Genomic DNA, 16,954 nt, shown 5'->3' on the forward strand with positions numbered 1-16,954 from the left:
ACCAATAAATGGTTTCTACCCAGAAAGGAGCACAAAACCTTCTTGCTGAGAGGCAAGGGTAATAACCACTGCACCACTGTCCCGCCCAAAACTGACATCACAACATTGAAATATTTTTATCTTGTCGTGATGAATGTGTAACAGAAAATTTCCCATTACATGTCTCATTTAACTCCCCACCAGCTCCTGTGCCAAACAACTGGATCTGAAGCAGTTAAATGATTAAAACTGTAGCTGATGGATATAAAACAAATGAGCTGAATGAGCTGAAAAGCTCTGTACAGCTGAGGGAGGAAGTAAAAATTCAGTGTAGGTTTCACACTGTCATATTACATATAATCATCTTATTTGTTGTCATTAGTGTAGAGATATTGAACATTGCGGCTTTAAAATTCATTTATTTTTTGTTTTTAAAAATGTGTTTCCCTTCTATTCAGAGTGTGTCAGTTTTTTTTAATATTACCTGATGATGTTACGATGATTATATCATTTAATTAGGAGGATTTTTTTTTTTTGATGCAAAGAGAACAATCAAAATTGATGTTTTTTCATTGTGATATGATTTGGTTTTTGTCTGTGTGTTGTGCAATTACATGTAAAACTGAGCTAGTCAAACATTCCTCAGGTTTGTTCTGACCCAGTTTGTTCACCTGATCCAACACTGTATTCAGGAAAGAAAGAAGAGAATTCTCAAGGCAATACAAAATTGGAAAAAACTGCTGAGAGATGTGCTAAGTCCTAATGTGGGGGGAGTTCCTTCAGTTCACCGGTCATCCAGATCTTTGATGACCGGTTCTCTGTTCAGGTAGGTGGCCCAGTAGACCAGGTTAAAGCTCCCAAACAGCACAGGAAACATGATACGGGAAATACGGTCAATCTTGCTGACGCTGTTGAAGGTCTTCCTGTTCTGCTCAGGCTTTGTCTCAAAGTCTGCAGTGATCTTGTTGGGGTCGCTCAGAGCACTTTTTGAGATGGTGGGCAGTGTGGAGTCCTTTGTTATATTTGGAGCATAGTTAGCCACAGCTACAGCATAGGTGTTGTTCCTCTTTATGATGGATGCTTCTTTTTTCTGCAAGGAAAATGTCTCATGATTAGTGAGAGGGTTGGACAGAGTGATCAGTGATCAAAATGAATTCTAGGTGTCACTATGTCCTATTGTGATTAGAATAAATTTGACACTGAGGTTTAATACATGAGGGAACGAGACACAGGTGAAACACATTGGGTAATCAAACAGGCAAGAAACTTAACAGGAAGACAGGGGTAAGGCACAGACTTCAGAGTAAACAGTTAACTCCTGTGTTCCATCACTACTCTTATCCGGTGATTTGATTTTATGTTACTCCCTTCATCCCACAGTCTTTGGGGTTCGTAACATAAGTGGTGGTTCATCCGGGATCGAAGGAAGTTTGTTAAACAATTTTTACATCAATTAAATCAATTAACACGTTACAGTACATTAACTAATAACATGAAACAGCTGCAGCAGAGGTCAAGAGGAACACTTGGTCCTCCAGGGGTGTGACAGCATTACCTTGTCATTGACAACACTCTTTCCATCCCAGGCCCATCCTCTTTTGGTGAAGTAGTTGACTGTAGCAAATTCAATGAGTGCAGAGAAAACAAAGGCATAACAGACAGCAATGAACCAGTCCATGGCTGTAGCATAGGCCACCTTAGGCAGTGAATTACGGGCACTGATACTCAGGGTGGTCATAGTGAGTACTGTAGTCACACCTAGAGGAATAGAGAGGGACAGACAGTAAGGAAAGATGAAGGATAGCTATATTTAGAAAGATGGGCAGATCTGGGGCATTGGCCCCATCTAAAATCTAATTGCCACCCTGAAGTGACTGTGTCCTGTTACTCATCCGTCAATCAGATGATAGGTGAATGACAGAAGAAGAAAATCATTACTGTATTTGATCACAGACAGTGCAGTAGGTGGTGGCATGCAGCTTTTTGGTTTGTAGGCCACCAGTAAAACAAAGAAGACAATGAAGAACACTCAGATGACACGCACACAGCACACAGAGTAGGGGTGTAACGATATTGAACTGTTTTGATACAGAACATTCAGTTCGGTACAGGGCTGTGCGTGGGTGAGTTCCTGAAATGGAAGTTGTGTGTGTTTATTGTCTGTCTGCGGCTACACGTGCAGCCGGTTTAGTCATGGCTACCGCTAGTGAGAAACAAGGGCAGCGGCGGTTGTTCCTCTCTTTCTCAGTGTTGGGTATGAGCTTCAGCACCTGTGGGTCAACCGCAGATGTGCCAAGAGCAGGGTTGTGTGGGCGCATGACTGCATGTTGCCCCTGTGTTGACAGCACTGTGGAATTGTGATGATCCGCTTTATTTATTTGCGACACATTGTCAGGCAGCCGTTGTGGCATTTGCCCACATTGCCATATGGCCAGTCCATCACTGGCTTGTTAGTGCTGCATTTTACACGTGGAAAAGGTTTGTTAATCTGCACCAACAAGCTGAGAGAAATTCATTTTTATAATATTTTATATATTTTTTGTTTATTTGAGAATATTTTATTTATTGGAAATCTTATTTCTATGTATTTTGTTTATTTGAGAATAATTTATTCAACTTATTATTACCAGGCAGCACTTTACAACACTATTCTAATTTTATTCTATTTGATTCATCATATTTTGTCTAATGTTATAATAATTACATTTGACTAAAATGTATAGCCTAAATTGATGGTTTACAAAACTTCATAATAAATAAGCAAATTTATGTTTTTCATTTTGTTCCCATACTGTACCGAAAATGAACTGAACCGTGATCTCAAAACCGAGGTAGGTATTGAACCATGATATTTTTGTGTATCGTTAGCCTACACCCCTAACAGAGAGAGGGGAAAGTTTTCCTTCTGTTTCTTCATTACAAAACTGTAGCTCCTAGCAGAAAACAACCCAGACCATCCACGGCCAAAGGACTTGATGAACACATGATAATAAACCACGGGGGACACGCACGCACACACACATAAGCGCGCACACACACAGCTGGTTGGTTGTTGTAAGGTACACAGGGCGGGACCTCGGGTGTGGATTGGTCATTTGGATGATTGACACCTCTATCAAGCTATCAGCGCCAGCAGGATTGAGTGACAGGAAGCGATCGTGGCGTCGGCCAATCCCAAGCTGATCATCAGCTAGTCGGCTAATCAGGAGCTAGTGGCAGCAAAAATGATGCATGCCCCCTCCTGGGAATGAAAAGTCCTCCGGAACTGACACTTTGAAATCTAAAGTGTCAGGAATGATTTCAAAGACGGACATACACATTGGACTAACTAAAATCCGCGTTTATTGCCTTCAAACACAACTTTTCATCACAAAACAGCAAAGGTAAGCCATTGTTTATGGTTCTAGCGGTAGCCTATAAAAGTGTTTGTTATTTTTGCTCATCTCTGGCTGCTGATTTACATAGTTTTGGTCATAGAGTGACATGGATGACACCGTGTTTATGTGTGTAGCATGAAGTAGCATACCGCTAGCGGTGAAAATGTTTGAATGGATGGTGCAATGGAGATTGGTGTTGGCGCTGTGTTCGGTGAATGTAAAAATGACTTGTACGAGCTTGTAGCAGAGTTTCCTCTGTTTGATTTGATGTGTAGCATGAATATGTTTATACATGATTAATATTCTGTTGGGCGCTATTTATTTTAGGACGCGTCGGTAGAGCCCAATTGACCTATGGCTAAGCCACACCCCCAAACACGATGAGCCAATCACAGTGCGCATAGCTAGCCCATACACTCGGACATTCTCTGCTTCCACGTCCATTGAAATGCATTGCAGTTAGTCAGTTTTCATTCGTTTTTATGTTTTCTCTTGACATTTTAAAGGTACAGTATGTAAGAAATCTAAAGCAACTGGCTGTAAAATCGTCCTAATATGTAACAGAGACTCAGGAATAATGTTCATATAACATACTGAACTCACCAACAACAATCCTACAGCCAAGATATTCGCATTAAAAAAATTTTTTTGCGGACCGCAAATCATGTTTATGTTTTGAATTTCTATGGTTGGCTTGTGTCGCCACCCAGCGCTTTCTCCTAGTCACAGCGTCTGTGGCATTTCAGCCTCCGGGTTGCCAGTTAGCTTCCACTGAGCTGCAAATACGGCTGGGAGATAAAACGAGATCATGAAAAAAAAGATTGTGTTCTATTATCGGTTATTGGTCATATTTGCTTGATATCACACGGTAGAAGCGGCTTGTCGCTCTGTCGTTTAATAGGCTACACAGCTTGCTGTTGTGAGCATGTAGCCTGGTTAGTTTGAGCTGCTGCTAACGCTAAAGCTAAAGGGAAGAATTACAAAGTGAAAGTTAGAAAAGAGGGAGGAAACGTGGCGAAATGGAGCCGATGGTAAATGAAGTGATTGTGAACGTGTGGAGCGGTTCATGAGAGGAGTCTGTCCCGGTCAGGTTGCCTGTCTCCGGTCCTCGTGTTTTATGATCCGAGTCAGAAAGTGGAGGAGAACCGGAGCGGCTCGCGTCGTTTATTCTGCGGTAAGACGTCTCATATGTTGGCTCATCTACGGCGTGATTAACACGCACTACGGCTCCGGTAGATGCGGGGTTACTGTGTGTGTGTCTGTGTGTGCGTGTCTGTGTGTGTGTGTGTGTGTGTGTGTGTGTCAGCGCTGCAGACACAGCGTCGGAGCGGTGAATGTAACAATAACTTGCAGATCACCTGAGTGACGTGAACTCCGCTCGTAGTTACTGTGAGTCAGAGCAATAAAACAGTGAGGTTGTTGATGAATATTTAGCTTTTTACTCTGCTTTGAGACTGACTGAGTGAGCAGAGTGGAGGTTAGCGCGTCGCTGTCTGGCAACCTGGAACGCGCTGCTGTGTTTTGAATTTGACTGCAGCAACAATTTTGGCCACATTCTTACATATCGTACCTTTAAGTTTAAATGGTCAAACGGTGTGCATGGGGTACATGCAACTCTGACACTAGGTATCCCGAGAGGCTGGGCGACGGGGTGTATTTTTTTAACCCTTTAAGCCACATCTCAACCAAGAGAAGTGTCTGCTCTGGATAAAGTTATGCGGTAACTTAGACCACAACACCAACTAAACGTGGATAAAATTAACAAGGATGTCTACATCTGTTCTAAGTTAAGTCAACAACGTATTTGAGGCAACATATTGTGAGAGATGTTTGGATGTTAGCCAGTATCACAACTAAGCATAAAGCCCGCTAGCTTAATGCTAACGTATAATGCAAAACTCCATAGACAGGTTAACAGAAGTTAGCCCGTCGCTATCGGCGTTTCGCGGCAAACGGCAGCCATAGCAGTAAAGTTAAGTTAAAGCAGAAGTAAGTGATATATTTGTGTTAATATAAGTCTTAAATAGTTCTATCTTCCGACAGCAATCACTTACATAGAGTGTTTGGTCTGAATCACGGGTCTGTCAGTCACTCTGCTCTGCTCTGAGTCGAGGAGAAAACATTTATCGTATCCTACAGTTTTTATCCAATGAGGAGAGAGAACGGCATGCAGGACTGTGTGTGCAGCCAAGGGACGCCGTGAATGTGGCGACGTAGGGACGAGGACTGTTATGGTGCGTTCAAGGAAACTCGTATTTTTCCGACCTGTGAAGTCGTACCAGTTCGATCTGGTACATAGACTGTACAAAAAGACGTACTGGTACGATTTCACGGGTCGGAAGTTACGAGTGGCCGTTATAGTGACTTTCACCGGTAAAACAGGTCGGAAAAACACAAGTGGGTTGCCTGGAACGCTACAAAGTCGTAAGTTGTGACTTGAAGCTGTAATTTATGATTTCAAAAGCCTGCCTGGAACGCAGCATTAGCGAAAACGACCGGATCACTCACTTCTGCTTTAAGTTTTGGTGACTTCGAGATGATATTTAATCTTTCTGTCTCCAAAAACCATCAATTGCCTCCTGTGAAATGTCTGCTACTGTGACAGCTGCCATAGCAACTGCCTGTCACCGAATGTTGACTGTTTGTCCGAGTGAGTGGAGGGGGCGGGGCTTAGCCATAGGTCAATTGGGCTCCGCTCGTGTTGAGGCTGTTAGAAAAGCATCAACCCCTTTAGGGAGCCTGTGCCTCATCTGGTGAGAGAGGTGCAGAGGCCAGATAAAACGTTCACTTGTCAGCATGACTACAGATAGTCAGGACCACAGACCTGGTCATGACCTGCAGGTTCAGGAACTACTTGGAAATCCTAGTGGGGCAGTGACCTGCTTCACGCTGTTCCTTCTAACAGTTCCAGGGCTCTCAAGTCTCACGCATTTGGCGTGTGACACACGCATTCCCACCCGTTCACACGCTCACACGCCACACATTGTATTTCTCACGCATTTAAATTACCACGGTGACGTCCATCAAGTTGCACCGCTTTAACAGTGGAACAGATTTGAGGGCGCACTGATCACACGAGAGAGGTGAAAAAAGACAACAACACTGTTACCTGTTGTAGCCTACTGGCCTTAGCCTGTACCATCGCTAAAACACCCACGACCAGTGAGTAACGAGTCAAAAAGCCGCTGACACTAATCACTGCCTGAATAGTCTGAAAGCAGCCAAACTTCATGAACGCAGCTCACTGACCTGGTGCCTCAGCACGGCGACCAAGCTTTGATAAACACACCGGATCCGCGCCGGTTTACAGTATCCTACCGTATTTTAGCCGGTTGCTACCGGAGCTTCATTTTAAAAGAAAGAAAAGAAAAAAAGCGCTCGTCGGAGCTGAGAGCAGCGGAGTTTCCTCTGCTGCAGCTGATCAGCTGATATGTGGTCAAGACGTAGCTACAGACCTGTCACTGTCACAGGTGCATCTCATCTCATCTCATTATTATAGACTTCAACCTGACCTGTCCCTGGACAGCACAGAGACAACATGGAGCTGCCTGTGTGATTGGTTACTGAGTTTTATTAGGCTAATGTTTACATCAGGCTGAGTTCAACAAATCAGTTTAGCTACTGTGATTTAAGTAGTTAAATACAGTAATCATCATAGTGTAGTGGCAGGAAAGACCATTTAATCTGTTTGTATCAAATATTGTGTTGGTCAAGAACAAGTTCAAAGTCAGAGGAAAAATGTTTAGGGTGTTTTTACTGTTCCTAAATGTAAAAATGGGTCACATTGGACCCTCAACCTTATTTAAAGGTTAAATAATGTGTTACTTAAACATTTTTCAATGTGCTGTGCTCTAAAAATAACAAATACTAGTGTAGAGTCCTGTATAAGTGCCCAAAATAAGTTTTTTGTGCGCGCTGCCCCCTCCAATTTTTGGGTTGCATGACGCCCCTGGTTAACTTATTCCAGTCATAAATCATAAAGATTTTTGTTTGAATTAATTTATGCGTCATTTGTGAGACATCCATCCCCACTTCAACCAAATCCCCGCTGCCGCTGGTAAAATCTCACTCTGAACTCACTTCAAAACTTGAGAGCCCTGCAGTTCCACCCTCCTCATACACAGAGAACAAATCTATTCTCTGTGAATAGAGGTCAAATGAAAAGACTCACCAAAAACAGTTCTGGCTGGCACAGATTCTCGGTTGAGCCAGAAGGAGACCTGGGAGAGGATGACTGTCATGATACAGGGCAGATAGGTCTGGATCACAAAGTAGCCTATCTTCCTCTTCAGATGGAAGTGAGCCGTCATCACTGTGTACTCACCTGAGGGTAGAAAGACAAGCCTGGTGAGTAACTTCACACAACCCTACATGTACAATTGCAAAAAACATAGGCCTATGCATTAGAAGTCAAATATATCATTTTGTTGGTCTCCATTTTGTGCAGTTTGATATTTTTTTATTCACTTCCGTACATGCAGTTGTCATGGTCCTCCTCAGTCTCATGCTCTGAAATGCACTTTGCTCAATAAAGAGCAAAATGAGTTTTTAAAAGCTTTAAAAAAAATTCTTGGTTTGAATTCTATAAAAGTGGGTCGCGACTTAATGACCATGGGAAAATGTGGGTCCCAGAGTAAGACTAGTTGAGAACCCCTACCTTAAAGGGATATTCCGGCGTAAATTTAAGCCATGGTCCAACGCACCGTAACACCGAGTTAGACCCCCCCCTCGAGAGATGAAGTCCGCTAGCTTCTCTAGTTGTAGCAACTTTAGCAATGACCGAACCATAACAAACAGCGCAGTATACGGATCCACTATCCACCGATCAAAAAGCCACTTACAGCCACAAATAATGCTCAGAACAGCACCAAACGTCATCAACAGTAATACGAGGCATCAAACATCTGTTTCTATTGAAAAACGAAAACAACTCACCCACTCTCCTCCAGTTATACGCTATGCAGCAACTTTCCGTGTCCAGGCACTGACAACACACGTCCGAGGCCGACTGGCAGAACAATCATCTGGTTTCAGCGGCCACCGACAGGCAGTGACCAACACACTGACCACTTGATTCCCCCAGGTCCAGGACATATCCTCCACCAGCTCTCTCCCTCTGTCACTTTTAGCCTTCATTTCCAGAACATAGTCTCCACCGCAGCTGCCCCTCTTTCACTTTACTCCTCCATTTCCTTCAGCTTGTCTTCAGTAAACTCTGTCTCAAACTGATAGTGGCGCCCATCGAAATGAAACCAGTCGTTGTTGTTCTCAAACTCCATGAACTCAGCCGTGTTGTCCCTGCTGTGATGTCTACTTCACTAAATTACAGACAGTCTCTTCCAGCAACGAACAGCGTCCTGAACGCTCGTGTGACGTCGCGTCTAATCTCGCGCTTGTTTACGTAATTCTCTCCGTTCATTTCCCTGTGAATACTCGATAATAACTTTTATAAACTGAGAGGCAAGATACATAGGAACTTTGGCTGCATTATATGGAGTAATACACACACATTCATCCTTGAGCTGCGGGACTCTACTTCACTCGGTAATCGCCTCCACGCCAGCTCACTACCTGTACAAGCAGACATCACAGATAGGATATGGGGGAATCAAGCGGTCAGTCTGGTGGTCACTGCCTGTCGGTAGCCGCTGAAACCAGATGTTTGTGCTACCAGTCGGCCTCGGACGTGTGTTGTCAGTGCCTGGACTTGGGCCTCGTATTATGTGCTGTGACCCTGTTTATACTGTTGATGACGTTTGGTGCTGTTCTGAGCATTATTTGAGGCTATAATTGGCTTTTTGATTGGTTGCCAATGGATCCGTTTACTGCGCTGTTTGTTATGGTGCGGTCATTGCTAAAGTTGCTACAACTAGAGAAGCTAGCGGTTAGCAGACTTCATCTCGGTGTTACGGTGCGTTGGACCATGGCTTAAATTTACGCCGGAATATCCCATTAACCCTCTGAGGTTGGAGGCCATTTTCTCAATTTCAATTTTTCAATTAAATTCACCCTTTTAAGGTACTTGCAGATGTAACAATACCTGGGCCGTAAAAGCATACCCCCGCAGCTCCTGCATACCATATGGGGCCACCTCCGCCTGTAGAGCTGGGTTTCCGCCAAATCAACAATCTTTTTTTTTTTTACCACAACATAGAGTTCACGTGATGATATTGTCTGTATTTTGGGCATTAAAACTTCCATAGTCCATAGCTTTATTTGTTTGATATTAGACTTTTGGTTAAGTGACCATGGACAGCTCCCTACATCATTACTGTCATTACGGGCCATTTTTGTAGAGCACTGTATAAAGAAATAATTTAGGCCAAATGCTGGAAATTTGAAGTCCGCTTTTTGAAGATTTTCAAATCCCTTAAACACACCTTCATTCATGAGGACGAACTGTTTTGGTGCTTAAAATAGATTGTGTTAGCTTAGATAAGTGTAGAGAACTAGTTAGTAGTACCGGTAGTTGTTTTTTTTGGGGGGGGGGGTTGGGAGGGGGGAGAGGATCACGGTATGGTTAAGGGGGTGTTTGTTCAAAAAAGCTTGAGAACCACTGGTGTATATGAATGTGAAGCATTATTATAAAGTGTTTTGAGCTGTGTGTCTGGCTGGCATAATGTATATGGCTATATAAATGCAGTCCATTTACCATTTTTGCATTAGAATGAATGGAGGTCAAAATGACCTCTTGGCGGTTCTAGGAGTACCTGGAATGTTGGCGGTTCTATAGTGTTAAAGTCATGCAATAGTTTTATAAGACTGCTAAAATCGCAGCGCCATTATGGCAGGAATGAAGGTGATCACACCATTATGCTATTTATTATATTCTGTCACAACCCTCTGTCAGCACAGTTATCAATTACAGTGCTTTCAGAGCCTTGTATTGTAGCGCAGTTTGTTTATATTCAGCTGGATGTCCAAAAGTTGCAGGCTCACGCTGAGGATCCTATGTGACACATTTTTACATTAGAGAACAGTAAAAACACCAAACATTTTTCCTTGGACTATAAGTTGACTTCTATTGTGACCCAGAATGGGTCATACATGGAAATACATACAAGTTTTTTTTAAATCAACAGACACAAGCAGTAACATGTATAGGTACATTATCACAAACACAATATTTGGTAAATTGGTCTTTCCTGCCACTACACTATTATTATGATATAACTAAATTTTATTATTTGACTACTTAAATCACAGGAGCATGCTGATTTGTTGAACTCAGCCTGATGTAAACATTAATAAAACTCATCTAACCTGTCACACAAGCAGCTCCATGCTGTCCCTGTGTGATGTTCAGGGACAGGTCAGGACAGTTTGCAGACAGAGAGTTTTGAGGTTGATGTTCATACAAGTAATGAAGAAGCACTGTGAGACTGTGACCCGACCACATGTCAGCTCTAGGAGAGAAAACTCCACTTTTCTCAGCTCCACCACGACGGGCGTCCACATTGAAAGTAGCCTAATGTGCGCAAAAGATGCTACATCTAAACGGCCCCCATGTACACACACTTTAATCAAGCAGAATTTTGCCGAAAGGTGACGAGTTTGCACCCCTGTTTAAGTAGGCACATGGACATCTCTTCCATGGCGTCTATGACTCTAGATGAGGACATGAGCTCCTATGTAAATGTATGATTACAAATGTATTTTTATCAGTATCTATATTAGCTCTTACAGCAGGTGTTTACTCCTGAAATGATTTTTGGCATCAGAGCAGACTGAGCTCCATGAAATCACTGACCTCAGACAGTGAGCTGCACCAAATCCATAAAACCAGAGGTCAGTCGTTGAGGTTTTTGTATGTGACAGCAGCAGGGCAGAATATAAGCCGACTGTTGTGTGAGTGATGTGCCGAAGGTGACCCACACCTCCAAACTGCTGCTGCTGCTGCTTCAAATGTTTGCTGAGGTGGACAAATGTCTGTCTGAATCCCATCCAGATGCACCGCTGCAGACTCACACTTGCCACCATGCTGTGTTCTAAATTCACACAAACACTGCATCATAAAACAGTTTAACAGCACAAAATTTACCTCATTAATGATCACTAAGATATCACCTACCATCAACGTTAATCTTGACAAGCATTTTAAATTCCTAGTCACATGCTGAAAATTGCAGTTGATATCCTTGATTAGATATAGTCTGTGGAATTTAGACTTTAAGCTGAAACCGCCATCATATAAATTAGTGACTGTCTCGACATTAATCTATGGGAGAAAATTGGTGTGTATAACTGGACAGGATTTATATTTTAGATTCTTATTATATTTGCAAATAAAGCAAATAAAAAAAGGAGAGACCATGTTGTGGCCACTCATTACTAAACATCCAGATGTAGCTCCACTCAAGAGTCGAGTGCTGTGTTGACGCCAGAGGAAAATAGTTTAGAGTTAAAGGTAGGGTTGGAGATCTTTTCCTGGAGCACTTTTACTGTATTGTTTGAAATCCTCTTCACACCTCGATTGCCTGTAGAAGGTGGAGGCTGGGGTGGCGGATGCAAGCTTCGATAGCGGCAGCTTTGTGTGCAGCGGTGTAGAAGGGGAGATCAGTGTGACAGCCTAGATTTTTAATAGGCCGCCTATTGTGGGAGAATGAATGTGATTGGACAGAGACTAATGGGCTGGCTGTCAGCTGACTATAGCTGGGGCTTGTGTCCGTCAAGAATTTGCGAAAAGCTTCATTTATGGTCATATTTCCTTGATATCACACAGTAGAAATAAGTGGCTCTCTGCTGTTTGATACACAGCTTGCTGTTGTGAGCATACAGTATAGCCTAGTTATATTGAGCTGCAGCTAAAGCCAAAGGGAAGAATTACAAAGTGAAAGTTAGAAAAGAGGGAGGAAATGTGGCAAAATGGAGCCAATGGTAAATAAAGTGATGGTGAACGTGTGGAGCGGTTCATGAGAGGAGTCCGGCCGGTCAGGTCGCCTGTCTCCAGTCGTCATGTTTCATGATCCGATGTCAGAAAGTGGAGGAGAACCGGAGCGGCTCGTGTCGTTTATTCTGCAGTAGGACACGCCTCATATGTTGGCTCATCTACGCCGTGAATAACACGCAGAAGGTCCTGGGTTCGAATCCCCGGCCGCCCGAGTCCATGTTCTCCCTGTGTCTGCATGGGTTTCCTCCGGGTACTCCGGTTTCCCCCCACCACTAAAAACATGTCAGCTCGGTTAAAGCAGAAGTGAGTGGTCCGGTCGTTTTCGCTAATGCTGCGTTCGAGGCAGGCTTTTGAAATCGTAAATTACAGCTTCAAGTCACAACTTACGACTTTGTAGCGTTCCAGGCAACCCACTCGTGTTTTTCCGACCTGTTTTACCTGTGAAAGTCACTATAACGGCCACTCGTAACTTCTGACCCGTGAAGTCGTACTAGATCGAACTGGTACGACTTCACAGGTCGGAAAAACACGAGTCTACGAGTTTCCTTGAACGCACCATAACAGTCCTCGTCCCTACGTCACCGCATTCACGGCGTTCCTTGGCTGCACACACAGCCCTGCATGCCGTTCTCTCTCCTCATTGGATAAAAACTGTAGGATACGATAAATGTTTTCTCCTCGGCTCAGAGCAGAGCAGAGGGACTGACAGACCCGTGTTTCAGTCCAAACACTCTATGTAAGTGATTGCTGTCGGAAGATATAACTATTTAAGACTTATATTAACACAAATATATCACTTACATCTGCTTTAATTCTGATCTGAAAGAGTTGATGAAATTTGTAGCTCTGATTGACATAAGCTCTCTCTTCAATATAAGCGTCACCAGAAGGCCCATGAGCAATGATCTGAGGTATAGTGGATGTTGTTAAAGTGTTAAAGGTCTGTGATATATAAGGTGATAACAGGCTGCTTCCTGTTTAGTATAATTATGTTGCTGGAAACAGTCTTTTTTCCAGCACTTGTAGGGGGTCTGGCTGCTGTTATATTGATATCATGGATGTCAGTTCTCTTTCTCTTGTCTCAACATTTATTTCCGATGCTCACCAGTACTGGACTTGATGGTCTCCTTCCCCACACTCTGGCCCACCAAGTCATACTGGTTGAGTCTGGATCCATCAGCAGCAACATCCACAGACTGGGAGGCATTACGAGTCCATATGTAGGTGACCTCAGTCTTGGTGTAAGCATCTGTTATAGGGACAGGAGAAAGTCATCATTAACACAGTGTTACAGACAAATAGTCATCACATTTAACACTCAGCATCCAGAGCTTTTTCAGACATTATGAAACAAATAAAATAAATAGGCCTACGCGTAGTTTTGAAATTGTTTTTGTTTTCATTCATAAAATGCCCCAAATGATCACTGTAAACGGATTTCTTGATCACTATAAACAAATTATTTAACTCATTGAGTGCCATTGACGTCTAAGTACGTCAATCAAAATCCAACGCTTGAGTGCCAATGACATTCATGTACGTCAAACGCTGTTTTCTGCGGCTGGTTAAGGGGACGCTGTCGCGCACACTGAGTAATTCTGGGGCTTCTGGGATGCGTAGAACGAAGGAGACTGTAGATCTGGGGCCGTATTCACAAAGCCTTTTATCTTACCGCTAGGAGTGCTCCTAACTCGCACTAAAAGTTTTTACGTAGGAGTTTTTTCTTAAAAGCTATTCACAAAGCCACTGAGACCTACTCTTACTAAGGATAAATCACTAAGAGCAGAGTAAGAGTGACGCCCCTGGTGACGCCCCGTTGCTATGGATTACGTCAATTCTCGTGCACGAATTTGAGGCGCTCAACACGGTGATTGGTTGTTGAGTGCCGGCGGCGCCCCCCCTCCCCTCCCCTACCCTCCCCTCCCCTACCCTCCCCTCCCCTCCCCTCCCCTCCCTCCTCCTCGCCGCCGCCCGCTCCGCTCCACTTTTTATTTATTTTTTTTGCCGTCAGGTCCGACGGGGCTTTTTAGATTACTTCGAGTCCAAACCACTCTCTCTGCTGCCAAGTTGGGCTCTGAACTTTCTGTCTTTCTCTCTGGAATCTGCATCTTTCTGCTACAGTTTTTGTCGCGTGTCACTTCCACTTTCAGCAGTGAGTGACGCTGTGCAACTGCAACTCCTATGAGGGTCAGTGCGCACACTCGCAAAGCAGCCGCTGGTTTTTTTTTCTTCCCACATTTGAATATTAATTTTCACATTCGTTGACAGCCCTAATATTACATGGTGATCATAATAATGATGAGAAAAGAAAATGCATTAGCCACATTTGTGGCCTATAGCAGGATTTGAACCCAGACTGACAACAAGTTTAGTTTACTGTAGGAGCTGCCCTATCACGTGAGCTATTACTACTAACAGATATATGTGTCTAGCTCACCCAGCAAGTTTAAAAAAATATTTTTGGCTCACATCAGCATGACTGCATCGCAGCGGTCGCAGTTACCTCGGTCCGACCGTTGTGACGCCTATATTAGACAGTCCGTCACCGTCACTACTCCCGTTTTATAGCGAAAATGTTGTAGATGACAAAAAAAAAAAAACACCGACAAAAAGGCACTTTGGGCATCAAAGGGCAAAGGGGCAGGTGCTCCAGCACCCCCCTCTGCAGCAATTCGCAGCCCTCCATACATTTGCCTGGCTGCAGCCATTTCCGATTCTTTGTGAATAGGTCTTACTGAGTTAGGAGTCCTCACGAGGACTTTTAAGCTCTCCCAGACTTAGGAGCTACTTTTAGGCCTAAAATACTTTGTGAATTACTCTTATTTTAAAAAACTAGGAGTCCTAAATTTAAGACTGACACGCCCACTTTTTTTAGGAGTTGCTCCTAAATTCGGCCCTTAGGAGCTACTTTTAACCTTAAGATTCTTTGTGAATACGGCCCCAGAGCAAGAAGAGAAGAAGAAGAAGAAGAAGAAGACGAGCGCGATCGGTACGGAGATAAAAAAATTGGAAAAAGTTTCTATTTCTAGAGTTCAAATAATGATTTGACTGCATCTTTTTCTACCCATGCATGGATGCATGCATGGCAACTAAATATTTAAATTCCTGCTCGGGACATTATTGTTACTGTCCAGTCTATTGGAAACAGAAAACATGAGTTTATAGTGGTGGTTCACATTGTTGGACAGACTCTAGATAATGAGATGATCATACTTACAGCTACCAAACTTCAGAGGACATGAGTGAGAGTCCATTGGGAAGTCCTCTAGATGCATGGGGCACTCAGCTTGAACTGTTAGCCTGGAAATACACACACACAAACAGTGTTAACTCTTTTCACATTAAAAAAAAAACTTCATTTCATGAACACACTGCTGCATGTAAAGCTCTTTGAGACAAACTGTTTTTAAAAACAGGCTATACAAATACAATTGCCTTGCCTTGCCCTCAACCCACCTGCGTTTACTTGCTAAGTTTCTCTCAGTTCCTGCTGTGATAAGCAAAGCTTATGAATGATTTACAATCAACATTTCTGTGCATTTCAGGCTGAGAGCAGCAGTATAAACAAGTAGTGTTTTATCACAAACCAACAGAGCAAGACTGGGGGAAATCATTCACTAACAAAAGTGTTGAGGCAAGATTCAAACCTGCAACCTTGGAGATGTCAGCCCACTGATCTAACTACTTGGATATAGTTACAGTTAATTAGAGAGGGGCAAAAGAAACCCTTGTATAAAGGGCTCACTGGCTGCTTAAAGAAGCAGGATTTCTCTCGTGGCTATGCTACATTTTTACCTTCATTAAAAAGCTCTGGTTAACTACATGACTTGTCAATCAATCAATCAATCTTTATTTATAGAGCACCTTTCATACATGGGAATGCAACACAAAGTGCTTTACACACAGACTTGTGACTTGTTACGAGTGAGAACGGAGGCTCTCTGCCTTCACCTGGCGTCTCATGGCTGAAAACCAAACTCGCAACATCAGTGCAGTTACTCGGTCGCCGCCCCAGTGTCCCAGCTCTCGTCTCTGCACGGCGACACAAACATGCTCCGTAACCCCTAATCTTTTGTTTATGACGGTTAAGACTAACACACACGTCATAACATCGTATAAGTTATGTAACGTTATCCATCGCTCCATTTATTGATTTTTTTGCCGGCTTCCAGCGAATTACAAAGTTGAGCTCCTTCTACTCCGCTGTTAAAAAAATTGTACTGGGGTGAATGGCAGAGAGAGAGCACCCAGGCTGCATTTAAAGAAATATTCAAAATTATTCTGTAAGTCTCTTTGCGTTTTTGACCAGATTTTTAGCCAGAAGACAAGTTTGGCTCCAAACTGTGGCCAAAATCACGGGTGTGTATTTTGTGGCTGTGGAGAGAATTTGAAGAGAAAAGTTCTGGTCGCTTTTCTGGCTCTCCTCCACTCTAATGATGATGTCACCACTCTGACTGATGCAATACACACTCATTGAAAAGTGTGAAATTTGTCAGAAATCCTCATGTGCTTAGAAAGGCGTTATCTCAAAAATGGCCGCAAAGAAAAAGAAATACAGTCTGAGTGAGGCGCTGGAGCTGCGGACCGAGTCCCGACCGTCACCGACAACTGAAGCCTCAAGGGGTAATAAGTATGGGCCGTTGTAGTGAGCTAGCTCGATGCTAACTTCGGCTAGCGGTAGCGGTTAGCATCCGCCGCTAACACCGTC

The 16,954-nt window shown here is 43.3% G+C and overlaps 1 protein-coding gene across 1 annotated transcript in view; it reads right to left on the reverse strand.

The window, feature by feature from the left end:
• Positions 1–763: 763 nt before the first annotated feature.
• The window catches only part of gabra2a (gamma-aminobutyric acid type A receptor subunit alpha2a), a gene marked incomplete at both ends in the record, with an annotated part of 50,954 nt that continues 34,763 nt past the window's right edge, over positions 764–16,954 (reverse strand). The window contains 5 exons of the mRNA XM_083997649.1: positions 764–1,069; positions 1,535–1,737; positions 7,528–7,680; positions 13,352–13,495; positions 15,464–15,546. Coding sequence (XP_083853775.1) covers positions 764–1,069; positions 1,535–1,737; positions 7,528–7,680; positions 13,352–13,495; positions 15,464–15,546 — 889 coding nt within the window. The remainder of the gene's footprint in view (positions 1,070–1,534; positions 1,738–7,527; positions 7,681–13,351; positions 13,496–15,463; positions 15,547–16,954) is intronic.

This window comes from Trachurus trachurus (genome assembly GCF_905171665.1).
Source record: "Trachurus trachurus genome assembly, chromosome: 22".
Lineage (NCBI taxonomy): Eukaryota > Metazoa > Chordata > Actinopteri > Carangiformes > Carangidae > Trachurus > Trachurus trachurus.